This window comes from Camellia sinensis, chromosome 3 (assembly GCF_055761805.1).
Source record: "Camellia sinensis isolate YWXY chromosome 3, ASM5576180v1, whole genome shotgun sequence".
Lineage (NCBI taxonomy): Eukaryota > Viridiplantae > Streptophyta > Magnoliopsida > Ericales > Theaceae > Camellia > Camellia sinensis.
The window spans coordinates 101,548,908-101,566,334 of record NC_138963.1 but is presented as its reverse complement, the minus strand read 5'-3'; the positions used below and the strand labels follow the sequence as shown (position 1 = coordinate 101,566,334).

Below are 17,427 nucleotides of genomic sequence, written 5' to 3'. Positions count from 1 at the left end.
CTTTTATACAGAGTAAAATTTTACTTTTAGCTTCAGAGTCTCACAGTTTACTTGTTTTTCAGAGTAAAATTTTACTTTTACACAGAGTAAAATTTTACTTTTAGTTTCAGAGTGTAAAATTTTACTCTTATTTAGAGTAAAATTTTACTTTTATACATAGTAAAATTTACTTTAGTTTCAGAGTATAACATTTTACTCTTATTCAGAATAAAATTTTACTTTTAGTTTCAGAGTGTAAAATTTACTCTTATTCAGAATAAAATTTTACTTTTATACAGAGTAAAATTTTACTTTAGTTTCAGAGTGTAACCTTTTACTCTTATTCAGAGTAAAATTTTACTTTCATACAGAGTAAAATTTTACTCTGAAATACATAGTGAAGATGGCTTAATAGGAGAGCTGATAGATATGAGGGTAATAAAGTAAAAAAAACCAGTTTTAAAATATCAAAAATTTTAAAAATACTTATATAATTCTTATCCTTTTAAAAAATAAATTAAATAGTGAGGGAGCTATCACCAAATCTCTTTTTAGATATAGACATAAATAGGAATACTGCGAGATTTCCCGTGAGAGCTCACAAGCCTATAAAGCAAGTAAGCCACCACCTTCTCAACTTCAACATCAACATCATTCACGCATTTCTTCCCTCTAAATCTGCCCTCAACCTAAATCATTTTCAACACTCTCAAAACCTCTCTCTCTCTCTCTCTCTCTCTGTGCAAAAACTTCAAAACTTTTCTCTGATAATTTCCTTCTCTCTTCCGAGATTGATCCTTCCTTCTCCAACTGCTCTGTCTACTTCATTTCAGAGGAATTTCAGTGATATGGATATTTGATATTAATTAATTTTGACACCTGGGTTTTCCATTAGATCCCTCTCACCTTCCTAGATTCTGCTTTGTTTCCGTAATTTCCTTTCGTAGTTACTTGTACTAAATTTTGTTATATTCCAAAATTGTATATTGTATAACTTTGAATATGGGTATTCTCTCCCCATTTCTTTGTAATATATTCAGGTGATCTATATTACTTTACTTATATTATAGGTCTGCAACATCTACTTTACTGGGATTAGCATCCTCACCATTATTGATTTCTGGATCAGTTGTATTTCCTCTGTTAATCAACTCATTTGTAATGGATTCTTGCTGTGCAACCTTGAGAGCCAATACCCACTTGGCAAACCCAAGCAAATGTGGTCTGAGTCATGGTGATAATGGGTTTTGGGGGGAGAGGATGAGAGGGAGTCTCAACAAGAACAGTCGTCATTGGGTTAATCAGTTAGCAAAAGGCTTGAGATCTGAGAGAAAGGAGAGGAAGATCAGACCTAGCGTTTCTTGCTCTGTTATTACAACAGACAATGGCAAAGAGACTTTGGTGAGTGAGTCATTTCCATTCTTTGATCAATCTTAATAGTATCCAATTTTGGGAAGTAGATAGGTTTTTGCTTAATCACAATAGCATAATTTCTTGTGGGTTTGATGTGTTTTTGCTGTATGGATTTCAAATAAGAGGAAGGGTTGTCCGATTATGTCTTCACTCTTTAGTATACCCATTAAAATCTTGGTGATTTGAATTTCAATTGATATGTGTTTGTTGGATATATTAATCTCATTTTTGAGTTTTAATCTAATTTCAGACCATAGATGCACCCCGGTTTGAGAGACGAAGAGCGAACCCAAAAAATGTGGCTGCAATCATATTGGGTGGAGGAGCAGGGACTAAACTCTTTCCTCTTACAATTAAAACTGCAACACCAGCTGTAAGAAACTACTTCTGGTTTAATCAGCCTGATTATATGACATTATTATGACTTTTTGGTTGTGACAATTATGAAATCATATACATGTATGTTTGTGTTGAGTTAATTCATGATCATCAAGGTAGCTTGTGTAAATATTAGAGGTATAGCCTTCTTTTCTTTCTTTCTTTCTTTCTTTTTTTTTTTAAATTTATATATATATATATATATATATATATATATATATATATATATATATATATATTTCTGTTGAACTTTCTGATATGAATGCAATGATCCTCAAAAGGTTGACCTTTAATTTCAAGTTGACGCCTCTAATAGGAGGATTTTTTGGTGGTGTTTCATTTTCTTTGTCTTCATTTTTCATGTTCTCAGAAACAAAATAACAAAAATTTCAAAAACATCCTTAGTTGTGCGTAATCAGTTTTCGAAAATTAGAAATTAAACTTTTAATGTTTTCTAAAATGTGGGTTTTTTTAGAAAATTTTCTCGAAAATAGTTTGCCAAACAAGTATAGTGATTCTCAAAAGAATGACCTTAAATAGTGAATATATTTTTCAGGAGATCTAGGGCGCGATCATGTGATTATTTGGGATATAATATGATCTATGTGCGAAAACAATTTTCAAAAATTTGAAAATAAGTTTTTTTTTAATGTTTTTTTAAAAAAGTGGGTTTATTTCAGAACATTTTGTCGAAAGTAGTTTTCGGAAACAAGTGTACTGATTCTCAGAAGGTTGAGCTTAAATAGTGAATATATTTTCCAAGAGATCTAGGGTGTGATCATGTGATTATTTGGGATATAAGATCTGTGCTTCAAGAATTTTCATGGTTATCTTATAGTCATGATTTGATTTTGGCATGTGAAGTTTCATACATTTATTGGAACAATAGTGATTGTACGGTGGTCAAAGTAGCTCATTTGGCTTGTTGGAGAAAGTAGTCTTTTTTCCCAAGCTAAATTTTTTGTTATGGCTCACACTAATCCTCCAAATTTGACCTTAAATGGTTGATTTTTAAGAGATTTGGGATTTTATTATGCAATGAGATGTATAATCTACAGGTTCCACTTGGAGGATGCTATAGGCTTATAGACATACCGATGAGCAACTGCATCAACAGTGGCATAAGCAAGATTTTTGTACTGACCCAATTCAACTCTGCTTCCCTCAATCGACACCTTGCTCGTACATATTTTGGGAATGGTGTGAACTTCGGGGATGGATTCGTGGAGGTACAAACTACAAACCCTTAATTGAGATATTTTTTTATAGAAATGAAAATCTAGAAGTGATGCCTTTGAAGGTTGGTGATGATCTCGTTAGATAAAATAAGAAAAAGATCAAATGAATTCTACCTCAAGGCATGAATGAAGAAAATAGAAGTAAAAAAATATCACTGCAACATTATACATGTTGTGGCCTCGCCCTTTTTCATTAATTATTTTGTTACTAATCTACTTGCTAAACAGGTTCTGGCAGCCACTCAAACACCGGGGGAAGCAGGTATGAAGTGGTTCCAAGGGACTGCAGATGCTGTAAGGAAATTTATTTGGGTGTTTGAGGTGAGCTGAATAGATCAATTTTTGGTTTTTTTTTTTTTTTTTTTTTTTTTGTGGGTAAATAGATACTATATTTAGAGGGACTAGGAAGTTATTTCATCATCTTTCCACCTTGATAGAGGAATCTGATGAATTTTATTTTTACTTGTAGGATGCCAAGAACAAGGATGTTGAGAATATACTGATTTTGTCGGGTGATCATCTATATCGTATGGACTATATGGACTTTTTGCAGGTACACACATTCACTGCCTTACTAGAATTAACAATTTTATTATTATTTTGAAAATCTTGCTAATTCTTTGTAATGCACTAACAGAATCACATCGACAGAAATGCTGATATTACAATTTCATGTGTACCAGTGGGGGATAGGTTAGTTGAGTCTTATGTTTATCCTTGATATGCTTCAAAATTAGACGTATCTTAGTCAATTTTTATATTTAGGGCCATTTTAAATGTTCAAACTTCTTTGTCTACCTCACAACTATTGGATTTCATCTGAAGTTCAGTTTCACTTAATTTTCCAGTCGTGCCTCGGATTATGGCTTGATGAAGTTTGACCACCATGGACGAATCATCCAATTTGCCGAAAAACCCAAGGGTGATGATCTGAAAGCAATGGTAACAATATTGATCCTTGAACCTATATTGTTTTGTGCACTTACTGCAATTAGTTGGATTGCCCAATTATGTTTAATCGAGTGTTGCTTAACTAAACCGTGCGCAACCTTCCGACGCAAATATTTGCAGTATCATTGGATTATTCTCTAAATATGTTGCAAATGATGAGGACTAGTTAATCCTACTATGTGCCTACCCTTTTTAAATGCTAGGCCATATGAACTTTTACAGAGAAAGGGGGGAAGGATGACCCCCACAGCATCTGTGTTAGCCGTCGGCTTAAAGTTGAGGGGTCATTGTCCTCATCAGGGTTAGTCAAGGGTTCCAAACCTTTCTCTAAACTACTAAGTAGTACAAACATGGACACGCGACACGACACGGATAAGTCAACACATCGATTTTTCAAAAATTACAAGACAGGATACACTCGTTAAAAAATTTTATTTTATAAATTTATCATATATCAAATATATGAATAGTTTATTCCACACATACACACTTAAGACAAGTTGAGGAAGTGTCAGACATGCTTCTTAGGAATGTTTGCAGAGTGTCGTGTCCGACACGAGTGTCTGATATAACATGTCTCCTCCATAGAAGTGTCCTTGAAAATGAGATTTGTAGGAAAATGAGTGGTTTAGGGGTACCACAAATAGTCGGATCGTAAAACTTTCTCTCATGTCCCACTTCCTTCCTTTCCACACAATATTTTGCTTATCTAGATAATCTAAGCTCTGCTTCTCCCATTTTTAAGGCCATCATCGACAACAATTACAATCTCGGTCTAGCTGCAAAGGCTCTTGTTGGCTTGTATTTTACATACGTGCTTCATAGTCACAACTTTAATTACAAATGGGATTGAATAACTTTTACTGAACTGTGCTTCATGTTGGCTTATACAGGAAGTGGATACCACTCTCCTAGGGCTGTCTCAGCAAGACGCTGCAAATGCTCCTTACATTGCTTCAATGGGAGTCTACATGTTCAGGACCGATATCTTATTGAAGCTACTGAGGTGGAATTATCCTACATCCAATGACTTCGGATCTGAAATAATTCCTTCTGCTGTGATGGATCACAATGTCCAAGTAAGAAAATAAACTCTAGAAATTTGGATATCCGTCATTTAATCTAAATTATTCGGGGGAAGATGTGGTCTAGTGTTGATTACTCTTATCTTATCTTGTCAGGCATATATATTCAGAGACTACTGGGATGACATTGGAACAATAAAGTCTTTCTACGACGCTAACTTGGCCCTTACTGATGAGGTTGATATTATTATTTTCTGGTTTCATATCCCTTCTTGTTCTCCATTTTCAAAATTTATTCTAGTATTATATTTTCCCCAAAAGCTCCAGATGATAATTGACTTTTCGGAGACTTTCATCCTCTATGAAGTGATTCTAACACCCTAAAGCGACTTATCTCCAATGCAGTTTCCAAAATTTCAATTTTATGATCCAAAGACACCATTCTTCACATCTCCCCGATTCTTGCCACCAACCAAAATTGACAAATGCCAGGTACACTAGTACGCAATGTACTTTTTTTGCTTGTGGATCGTATGTAGTGTCTTTCTTTTTAGTTTCATTTGAGTTTTGCAGATTAAGGATTCAATAATCTCACACGGTTGTTTCTTGAGAGAATGTAGAGTTGAACACTCAATTGTGGGTGAACGCTCTCGTTTGGACTATGGTGTTGAGCTTAAGGTGAGAATGTCCCCAAATTCCTAGTTGTAGATAATAGTGCATTAGTGTTTCTCATGTTTGGCAATAGCTTATTTTTTTTCCCAAATTTTTTTGTGTTTAGTAATTTTTTTTCAAATTTGTGCCAATTTTTTTTTTTACTTTTCTAGTCCATCTAGTCTAGAAGAACCTGAATTTTTTTATTTTTATTTTTTTTTTAACAAATACCAAAAAAATTCACTAAAAGTGAAAAGTCTAATTTTTCTTTTAGCTAAAAGTTAAAAGTTTTTAAAAAGTTTAAGATGAAAAAAGAGAGTCAAAACAAAAACTGCTAAAAAAGTAATTGCCAAACTAGATAATTGAATGCCCAAATGGTTTTACCTTCTTTGTAATTTCTTCTTGTAGGATACCTTGATGATGGGTGCAGACTATTACCAAACAGAACCTGAAATTGCAGCTTTGTTGGCTGAGGATAAGGTCCCAATTGGAATTGGAAGGAATACCAAAACCAGGTATATTCACATGGATACAAAGAAATTCATAAGCCTTAATGGGAGAATTAGGCTCTGCTTGGCTAAGGCTAAAAATGTTTTTATATCTTTTTTTTTTTTAATGAACTTTTTAAAATTTTTGTCAAAAGTTTTTTCCCCTTCAAATCTTTTGTGCCTAAAACAATTTAAAAAATTATTTTTTTTGTTTTTTTTTTTTTTTTTTGAAATTTTTTTTTTCTTTCAAATTTTTAAGGCCTTCTAGCCGAGTAGGATATAAAAGTTATTTTTAAAAAAAATCACTAAAATTACAAAAAAGAAAAAAGTTAACAAAGTTGATTAAAAAAAAAGCATTCGAAACACCAGCCCTCACTAAATCAAGTCCCCACTGACTTCTCTGTCTCTCCTCTCTGTGGTTGTGATATGAAGAAATTGTATAATCGACAAGAATGCGAAGATAGGGAAAGACGTCGTCATCATGAACAAAGATGTATGTATTAGTGTCCCTACTTATTAGGTCTTTTTTTTTTTTTTTTTTTGGCTTCCTCTTTGAGAAAATAGGTATTTGGGGATGAACTATGAACTATCTCAAGTTTATACATTTGTTTGAATTACATTTGACATGTTAGGGTGTTCAAGAAGCAGACAGATCAGAGGAAGGATTTTACATTCGATCTGGGATTACGATTATATTGGAGAAGGCCACAATCAATGATGGAACCATTATATAGATGGATGATGAATCTTGAAGTTCCAATGGACTAGATTGGAGTTGTAGGAGGAGCTCATGGGGAGGTGATCACAGCATCCCATCTAGACCAGAATAAGGAAGTGAGCATTTGTGTTTGGACCAGTATATGTGTATAATAGAAGCTCCAACTTTGCAATGTACAAAAGAACATGTAAGAGGGTTTATATATCTGAGAAATTTCATGAATAAAGCTTCAACATGTGGAAGCTTGTATTAAACTTTAGAGATGAAGTTGAAGTAGAAAAGATAGCTCTCTTTTTTCTTTTTCTTTTTTTTTTGTATTTTTTCATCCCACCAAGATCTTTTGTTCCTAAATCTTTCCGTACACTTGTTCCAAAACATTTCTAATCTATAGATTATTAAAAATCTCAGGCCATGTTTGTTTAGGCGGACTGGATTAGCATTCCCATGACTAATAGTCCTAGGATTACGAATCCGTTGGATTATGTATCCTAACTTAACTAATAGTCAAGTTTAAAATAATTAGTCCGCACCTCAATTGTTTAACCAAATATCGGACTAATAATTTTATTGGACTATTAGTCCAATCCCAAGCTCATGTCCACCCAAACAAACATGGCCTCAGTGTACTAATCTCAAGACATAAGTCAATGCATTTGGATGATTTGGGATTGAGGGTTGAAGAGATTTGGGAGATAGAGAGGATCATCTACCCCTTAAAACTATTGAATAAGCAGATACTGATGCCATTTTTGTTGAAAATATAAATTATATTAGAAAATGGGTCATGCTAGCGACATTCATATGGATTGTCTTTAATATGAAGGAAATGCCAAAATAGTTTGATGCATTTTTACATATTTTTAAACACTTTTTACACAATTCCATACATGTTTAACACCATATCAATATTTACCTTTAATGCTGTGTTTGGTTAAGAGATTTGGGAAGGGATTTGGAAAGGGAAATGAAAAAGGTAGGTGAAATGTGAATACATCATGCCTATATTTCACATAGTTTCACACACCTTTTTTCTTTTCCTTTCCAAATCCCTCCCTAAATCCCCCAACCAAATACAGCATAAGAGTAGCCTAGTGGCATGGGTTGAACATATGAGTTTCACTATAAAATAATTTTGAAGATTTTATATTCAACTCTCATGAATCATGAGATAAAACACTCGAGTTTAACTAACACATTGTTTGTGAGTGACTGTCATATCAAGACTTTGTTATCATAAAATCTTGCACTAGATGAGATGATGAACAAGTTGAAGTTTTACACAAATTCAATAAAAATCTACTAGTTGGGATTTCTCAAATGACAAATAAAAGAGAATTTTAATATATTATATTCATACTTTTTATATTGTTCAATAATACTTTCTATATCTAATAATTGTCCCGTCTAAATACTTTTGAATAGCTTTTTCCATTGATCAAACTAATCAAAACTGTTCGTAAAATAAAAATTAGATGTAACTTGTAATTTTGTTGCATTTGTACCTACTTACTGGTAATAATTTTAAAGCCACACATAAACAAACACTCTCAATGAGAATTTTTTGCCACGCTGGTTTACTTTTCAGAAAAAAATTTTAAAAATTAAAAATTAGTTTTGCAAAAAAAATAAAAAATTAAATGTACTTATCATTTTTATATGATTTTATATTTTTAGAGGGAAGAATAATTTTAAAAAATTTTAAATATATATTTTGTATTTATTTTTATCAAACTAACTTCTTTTTTTTTAAAATTAAAAAATATCTTCGAAATTCAAAGCAAACTTTGTACCTTGTGTACGATCTTTTTCACATAAGTGGAAGTCTAGTGATTGTGAAAGAGATGGGCACATCATGATTTACATAAAACTAGCGGTACACGTGTGTATAACATTTAAAATGAATAATTTAAAAGAAAAATGCTTGGGAGCACTAATTAGTGCTCCCACTAATTAGGTGGCAGTGGGTCCCGCCATTAATGATGTGATGTTTTGGTCTTGGAGTTGTGTTTTTTTTTTTTTTTTTTTACTTTTTTAATACATTAGTGCTATTAGTGGTGATATTTTTAGTGGGATGAATCATTGTTGTAATTTAAAAATAAGATTGCAGAATACATGATGCATTATGGTTTTAGGTTTAATATTATTCACATTGGTTGTCTTTTATTATTTATTTTTGATGAGATTTTTATAACTAAAAACATAAAAAGTAATTCAATTAAACAAACAAATAAATAAAAAAACAACTCCAGTTAAACGTCAATTGATAATTATATTTTGCTATGATAAAAATAATATTCTATGTCAACCAACAAATAAAACAAAATAAAAGACTCAATTATTCAAGTTTCTCATCAAAAAAATAAATAAATAAATAAAATAATATCAAATGTAAAAGAGAAAAATGCATTAGAATTGCATAAAGATACAAAAAAAATAAATATCACAACAAAATATAGAAATCAGAAAACTGTGTGAACCCATCACCAAAATATCCTCCAAAGATAAAATTTTAAGCAAAAAAAAATATAATGAATGCTCAATGGCCAAGTTATTACTCTAAAATTCTCAAATAAGAAAGAGCTTTTTAGTTTGGTGGGAAATTCTTTATTAAAATGATACACACTAGTAATTTTCTCACTTTTTTTTTTTTTTTTGGTGCAATTTTGGTACATGAAAAATGTTTCAGAGCTCTAAACAATGAGCTCTAAGGGAGCTCTAATCAGTAGATCCCACTCATTGATGTGATATTTTGACTTTTTTTTTTTTTTTTTCTTCTTCACTGCCAGCTCATTAGAGCTGGTTTTAGAACTCATTGCTTAGAGCTCTCTATCATTTCTGTTTGGTACATAATATCCAACATTGATGCAATAAAAAGAAATTCAAAAACTCTCTAGGCATCAAGCTTGGTATTATATTTATGATGTCACTTGGAAAAAAATTAAAATTTAGACAAAAATTGCAAATGTGTGAAGCATTTCAGCCATATCTATAACAATATAAAAATTATATATATAAAGAAAGAGAGAGGAGGAAAGAGAAAGAGCAACACGGAACACGAAGACCATTGGATTTGAGCTCAAAAAGTAATGAACAATTAATAATTTAGTATTCATGTTGGTGGCCAAACCTTTAGATTTGAATACAAATGGCCTTGTTTGATTTATCTATATTAAATATTTGAATTTAAATTTAAATTATCTTTATTTTAAAGTTTGTTGATAGATATAGATTATCTTTATATAAATTTTCGATTCAATTATTTTTTAATTTTTTGATAACTTTGTGTGTGTGTGTTTTTTTTTTCTTGTTGATAAGTTTTATTTGGATAACTATTGTACTATGAGCATATTATTGTTAGCTTCCTCTATCTAAAAAAAAAAAGCATATTATTGCTATTAAATTATTAAAGAAAATAGTTTTTATTTTAAATGAAAGTGATGGAAGAGAAGTGAGGTTGAAAATTAAGTTTTTTTAAAATTTTAGATTTTATAAAAAAATTAGGAATAGAGATTTGGAGGTCTAAGAACACATCTACCACATTTATATATATATATATATATATAGTATAGATATATAGTATAGATACCACTTCAATCTTTTTGGTCAAATAAAATATATCAAAAACATTTTTTTTACATATAAAATAAACATCATTCACAACTTGAAAAGGACACAAAAACACAAGGAAAAATGCTTGGGAGCACTAATTAGTGCTCCCACTAATTAGGTGGCAGTGAGTCCCGCCATTAATGATGTGATGTTTTGGTCTTGGAGTTGTATTTTTTTTTTTTTAACTTTTTTAATGCATTAGTGCTACTAATGGTGATGTTTTTAGTGGGATGAATCATTGTTGAAACACAAGCCAAACCAACGACACTCTCCCCTCTCTGGCTAGTGACCTCCGACCACTGTGTCTGATGTGAGGAGACCACTTTTGACTATATTTTTCCTATAATATTTTTCAACAGTTCTCTAACTATTTTTTGAGCAAAAATAATATTCATCTCTACCACCTCACTGCTCTTATCACCTCCTTAGATTTGGTGGTGACAAGGGAAATAGAGACTGAGGTGGATGAGAAAAATTTAATAACAATAAATTTATTATTGATAACATTTATCAATATTTACAAAACCATTACTCACACTCACACTCACACTCACACTCACATTCACTCAGTTATTCATTCACAAAAACATACTTACACACAAAAAGAATTAAGACTAATACATTTGTCACTAATAATTTATTTGCTGATAGATTTATTCAAAATTTTATAGCCAACAAATCTGACTTAAGCAGATCTTCACTAACAAATTGATAGAGATCCATTGCTATGTACACACACGCATAGATAGACCTGATGTCATTGGTAGAAGCTTCAACGACTATATAATGGCTACATCTCGATGGCGTAGAGGGCTATGGTACCAAATTGGTGTCCAAGATAGTAGATTGATGTTGGAAATAGCCAGATTTAAATGGTGGTGGTGCAGATTGGCAATGGCGGAGTGTAAATTGACAACAGTGGAAGTGGTTGGTGAACTATAGTTGTGACACCTCAAAAATCGGGAATATTAAGAAATATAATAACTAAGAATTGCACGGTATTGCTAAGGTTACAAATCCAAAAATAAATAAATAAATAATGATACGTCAGAGTTAAATGTATTACAAATAACGTTGAATCCAACGTCAGTCCATACCTGCCACAACTTCTTGAGCTTTTCTATAACATCTTCTTCGTTGGTGAATTCTTTCAAAATCTGACATTAATGCCAGGGTAACAAAAATAGCCATGAGTTGTGACGCCTAGTAAGAACACACATACACACCTTGATTTTCTACAACCTCAAATAATATAAACAAATATAGTCAGTACAAACAAGTAGAAATACAACATATAATTTGCGTAAATAGAAAACTACAGAGAATTACGAATAGTTACATCAATGTATAGTCACAAACAACAATTAGAAATAACAGCAATAAGTCACAGTCAGTTAGTAACACTTAACAGTTAGTAGCAACAGTGAGATCAAGACCACTAGAGTCCCCCGAAGAGACCCATCCTCCCAACTGCTAGAACTGGACAACGGACTATTTGGAACTCTACATTTTGCTACTTTGCTGACCTTATCACAGATGCCTGTAACAATTATAAACTGTGCAGCACCATCAGTGGATAACAAAAGAGACGACAAAAGAAAAATGTTTTATTATCCTGAACCCAACCTTGTCCCTTCAAAATAAAAAAAGTTTTATTCTCCTGAATGTCTCATCTAGACCCAACCTTATCTCATAGAATCCGAATATGCCAGTTCCATCCTAGGGTTAACGCTCTAACCACTTGCACAAGACTTAACTCAAAGGGAATGCATCCCACCGTCAATTTCATTACCAAAATCCTTTCATCACTGAATCAACATTTACAATCATCTTTCCAAAATATAACAGGTGAGCGCAAACCCATTACCATCCTATTTAGTTTCCCATTTCTTGGCTTTATTATGAAATTCAGTTAGAACAATGATTAATCACAATAGGGTCAACCCAAGCTAAACATGAGACAATCAAGGTATGCTAAAATAAGTTCACAAAATAAGCATATATGATATCACAAAGCTAAAACATACAAGAGATATGGCATAGAGATAATAATTCATAATTTCACCAACAATTTCAGATACTTTCTTAAGAATTACTTAGACAATTAAAACACATCTTTTTAGACTTTACCAAAAATCACACATGCTATACATATACCAAAAAATGCCCCATTTAAACAGGATTTCGATTTCATAATTATTTGTTATTTAAACAATTTCTTAGATAGTAAGAACAACTTACTGAATAAATAAGAAATCATGTTATGATCACAAATCTCATGCATTATATAATTATAGTATCTCACCAACATATAATACCACATATATCATCATCCACACAATAGAGTAAAAGAACAAAACAAGGTATAACAAAAAGAGGAGAAATGAAGGGTTTAAAGGAGTTCTTACGATGGTTAGGTTGTTAATGGCTTATTGTTTGAGTTCGTTTTATGATTCTGACCGTAGGATATGACCGTCCTAACTCTATGATCATCCTATTGAAATTTCATGCCAATCAGACACGATTTCACTATTGATTTTTCATTTGATGCTTTCAAATTTGTCAATTATCGAACATTGCCTTAGACTTCGAATTTGTAGGATCTGGCCCCAAAAATGGATTCTACACTTTGAAAAACCTAAGGGTGGTCATCCCTGAAATCATCGGACCACCCGATTAACTTGGATGTTCCGTAGCACTAAAGGTCAAGAGGCGCTATGATTCTGACTAATGGCTTATTGTTTGACTTCGTTTTATGATCCTGACCATAGGATATGACCGTCCTAGCTCTATGATCATCCTATTGAAATTTCATGCCAATCAGACACGATTTCACTATTGATTTTTCATTTGATGCTTTCAAATTTGTCAATTATCGAACATCGTCTTAGACTTCGAATTTGTAGGATCTGGCCCCAAAAATGGATTCTACACTTTGAAAAACCTAAGGGTGGTCATCCCTGAAATCATCGGACCACCCGATTAACTTGGATGTACTGTAGCACTAAAGGTCAAGAGGCGTTGGATAAAAACTTCATCTTCTCCCATCAGTGGTACGCACGAACAACTCAAAAATTTAGATTCAAACTCACCACTTCAAGCCCTTACATCTCTATTGTCATAACTTAATTTTATCTCATTTTCATGTCGTTGGATTCATCTCACAACCTAATTTTTGTAACACCTTTCATACGTCTCGTTCCGCCTCTTATTGTGTGGCATCGAAGATTTGAAAGTTAACCAAAAATAAGGGTTGTGTTTGGTTTGCCTTTGGAATCCTGATTCCAAAAGCAAAATTTTCAAGTCACTTTTCAAAATTCATAACCAAACACACAACTCAAAATTACTCAAAACTCAATTCAAAAATTAATTTCAAACTCATAACCAAACACACAAATCAAAACTTAATTCAAAACTATTTTCAAAACTCTTTTGATGATATAGTGTTGAAGATGGTTAATGATGGGATTGTTAAATTATTTTATAAAAAATCTGAAAAAATAATTTGTAAATTTAAAAATATCTAAAACAAATATATTATTATTTTTCTTTTCAAATAACAGGTTGCAATTGCAGAAAAAAAAAAATTCACTGTTCCGATCAACCGGCCAGACGTCTGGGAGGATGTCCGGGAGGATGCTTGGGCAGACAACCAAGTAGACCCAATCGGCTCTTTTCAAAATTTAAAATTTAAAAATTCATTTCAAAACTCATAGCCAAACGAATTTTCTCTTTTCAAAACTTAACTCACAATTCCACGCTCAAATCACAACTCCAAAAAGAAAATTACAATTTCAAAACTAAACCAAGCGCAACCCAGATTTTTCTTCCCATTTCCAACATTTCTTTGGCCGATCTTTCGGAGTCCACAACTTTCCCAATTAACGGTTTGACTACGTTCTTTCTCTAATCTCTTCATCTCACTTTGTGATCTTTCGGAGTCCACAACTTTCCCAATTAACGGTTTGACTACGTTCTTTCTCTAATCTCTTCATCTCACTTTGTACTTCTTCCTACGCTTTCTGCCTTATTACTCCTTCGCGTAATGGGTGGTTTCAACATGTCAAAAGTTGTTCGAAAACCAACTTTGAACATTCAAAGAAATTTCCTCCTTTGTTTATTTTCCTCCTCCTTCTTTCTCTTCACCTATAACATGCTGTCAAGGGTGGTTCTAAGTGGTAATAGAGTTAGGTGGTGGTGGTGGTGGTTTGGTAGTGGTGACGGTGGTGGCGAAGTTGTGGCTAATGGAGGTCGTGATGATTATGGTGATAGTGAAAAGTTGGTAGCTATGGAGGTTTGATGAAAGTGATAAAGAGGAATAGGAAATGAAAGGTTTGAGAGAGAAAGTGAGCAATAGAGAGTGAAAGAGATGGGGATATACGAATGCATGTATGGAACTATGAGAAGATTGTGAGGGCCACAGTCCATTATTTCTGTGAAAAATTCTATTTACCATTAACACTTTTAAAAATATATATATATATATATATCTTATTTTTATAAATAAAATAACCTCTCAGTATAAAAGATAGATGTCACATTTTTCTATCATCTCACATTCTCTTTTTATTTTTTATGAAAAAAATTTCTTTATTTTATTAGAGATTACTTCTATAATATTTGAATTCTTTTTATGTGTATATATATAGGTTACGTATCATATTGTACATATATGTGTATTTGCATATATATATATATATATATAGATTGATAGAAAGAAAAAAGGGCACCAGAGGGGTGAGGGAGGAGTACGGAAAGGGATGGGGAGAGATGTGGGCTCCAAGCATGCATAGCCAACAAGTTGGGTTGATTTTGGTATAGAAAATGCTACATTTTAGTATAATTCGGTCAGAGAAAAATACAATAAAAATATCAAAAAGCTTAGAAAATAATATTAAATAATAATGTAAAGTTTAAAATATTTTTTTTGAATACATTTTCGGTATGAAAAATATGTAGACTATTAAATTTAAAATAATGTAAATAATTATACAAAAAAAAAGAAGAAAAATATATTATCTTTATTTTATAAAAATATAGGATTTCGCAGTAGTAGTGGATTTGCGACTAGGGGTCATCAAATGGCCCACAGACAAAAAAGCCGATATCAACCAACCTGTTCCATGACCCATCTCAGCCCACTTGAGTGCCCAGCCTAGCCCAACCCATAAAAGATGATTTAGAATTTTGGACAAAGATTTGTAACTCAAGTTCACCCATAAATCCGGCCCATAAGAGCCCGCATTGGTAAGCCCAACCCAACTATCTCATCAGCCTAATTCAAACTATCCTGCCTTTTTTTTTTTTTGGATATGTATCCAGAAAAATCAATACTATTTTATTCAAATTTAATCCATTAATAATTATATATGTATGTGGCTTCAGAATTTGAATGGAATAAAACTTAATTTTCAATGAAACTTAATTTTTTGGTTAAGGCCTCGTTTGGGAACATGCTAATTTAGTAGTTTTTTGGCTATTTGGCTAAAATATGAGCTAAAAAAAACTAGTATGTTTGGGATGACTTTTTAGCTTTCTACGAAAAGATGTGTAAAAAGTAGAGAGAAAAGAGAATCTTTGACTTTTTGGTATGAGTTGTTGGCTTTTTGACTAATTTAGGCCTCGTTTGGCAAGAGGCTATTTTAGCTAATTAGCCAAAAAGTTACTAAATTAACCAAAAAGCCAACAACCCATACCAAAAAGTCAAAGATTCTCTTTTCTCTCTACTTTTTGCACATCTTTTCGTAATTAGCCAAAAAGTCATCCTAAACATACAAGTTTTTTTTACCTATCTTTTTAGCCAAATAGCCAAAAAGTTACTAAATTAGCCTGTTCCCAAACGAGGCCTAACTTTTTGACTTTTTGGCTAAAAATGAGACTCCCAAGCAAGGCCTAAGTTGTTTAATTTATTTATTTAATTTGTTTGTATATTTTTTTTTTATTAGTGCTTGCCTTAACACTTATTTTCTTTGGATTGATGTTTGTAATTTTATTTTGATGTATTAGTTTAAACTTGTGGTGTTTTTAAGAGAGGTAGCATATAATCGAATTTGAGGTAGGAAAGGATAACCTAGTTGGATTTTCTAGTCTTGTGTAGTGCTAGTCCTTTCGTTTCTTTTTAACCCACTTGTAGGTATTATAAATAAAAATACATTATGTTACTTGATTGTTTTTTTTTTATTATATGAGATGTAAAAAGGTTATAAAAAAAAATAAAAAAAAAAAACTTGAATTTTGTTGGAAAGTAAAAAAGGTGAAAAATGTGTAGAACTTAATAATATAAATCTAATGAAAATTGTGTAGTCCAATTCGATTCATAAGATTTAGGCTTATGAGTGTGATATAATTTTAGTTTTTTAAATAGGCCTGGCCCAGCCCGTTGGCTAGTCAAAGACTCAAAAACTCAGTTAATATATGAGATTTGGAACAATAGTTGTGGGTTGTTGGGTAAGCCCGTCTCGTCTGTCCCGTCCCATTGATGACGCTTATATGTGACGATGAATCATAGATCGAATATGGTAGAATGTAACGGTGGAAGCGATTGGTGAAGGTGGCGGTGGATTGACGCTAATGGAGTATAGATCGGTGATGGTGGAGGTGGTTAAGGAATGGTGGCGGTGTCCAATGGACGATGACGGTGGCTAGCAACAATAGAGGTGGTGATAGGCAGTAGGAGTGTTCATGAGTCAGTTTGGTTCGATTTGGCGCTGAATTTAGAATCAACCCAATCGTAGTCAATTTTAAGTTTTTAAAATCAAAACCAAACCAATCATGCACTAGAGTCAACCCAACCCATCCCATCCCATCCCAATGTAGTTCGGGTTAGAACTACTATTCCGTTATACTAAAAATAAGTGAATCAATCAATAATAATAATCAAAATAAACTAGCCTTTAACATTTAAACATAATACAAATAAAGAGTAAAATATTGTTTAATGCAAGTCAATAAAAATTAAATCCAACTCAAGGTTAAAC

General features: G+C 32.3%; 1 protein-coding gene across 1 annotated transcript; it reads left to right on the top strand.

The window, feature by feature from the left end:
- Window positions 1-616: 616 nt before the first annotated feature.
- On the top strand, window positions 617-7,243 carry LOC114311956 (glucose-1-phosphate adenylyltransferase large subunit 1). Its single transcript, XM_082920476.1, has 15 exons — window positions 617-909; window positions 1,050-1,380; window positions 1,643-1,765; window positions 2,829-2,999; window positions 3,237-3,329; window positions 3,478-3,561; window positions 3,646-3,701; window positions 3,857-3,950; window positions 4,853-5,038; window positions 5,141-5,221; window positions 5,390-5,476; window positions 5,558-5,662; window positions 6,044-6,150; window positions 6,556-6,616; window positions 6,756-7,243. Exons 2-15 carry the CDS (start codon window positions 1,141-1,143, stop codon window positions 6,855-6,857), a joined length of 1,590 nt encoding a protein of 529 aa, XP_082776602.1. The 5' UTR covers window positions 617-909; window positions 1,050-1,140; the 3' UTR covers window positions 6,858-7,243.
- Window positions 7,244-17,427: the final 10,184 nt, after the last annotated feature.

What these genes read in the sequence shown, in the direction of transcription:
- LOC114311956 (XM_082920476.1), top strand. Translation starts at nt 1,141, where the DNA reads ATGGATTCTTGCTGTGCAACCTTGAGAGCCAATACCCACTTGGCAAAC. An exon ending in ACTATATGGACTTTTTGCAG is followed by an intron (nt 3,562 to 3,645) that starts GTACACACATTC and finishes ATGCACTAACAG; the next exon opens with AATCACATCGACAGAAATGC. An exon ending in TGTGTACCAGTGGGGGATAG is followed by an intron (nt 3,702 to 3,856) that starts GTTAGTTGAGTC and finishes TTAATTTTCCAG; the next exon opens with TCGTGCCTCGGATTATGGCT.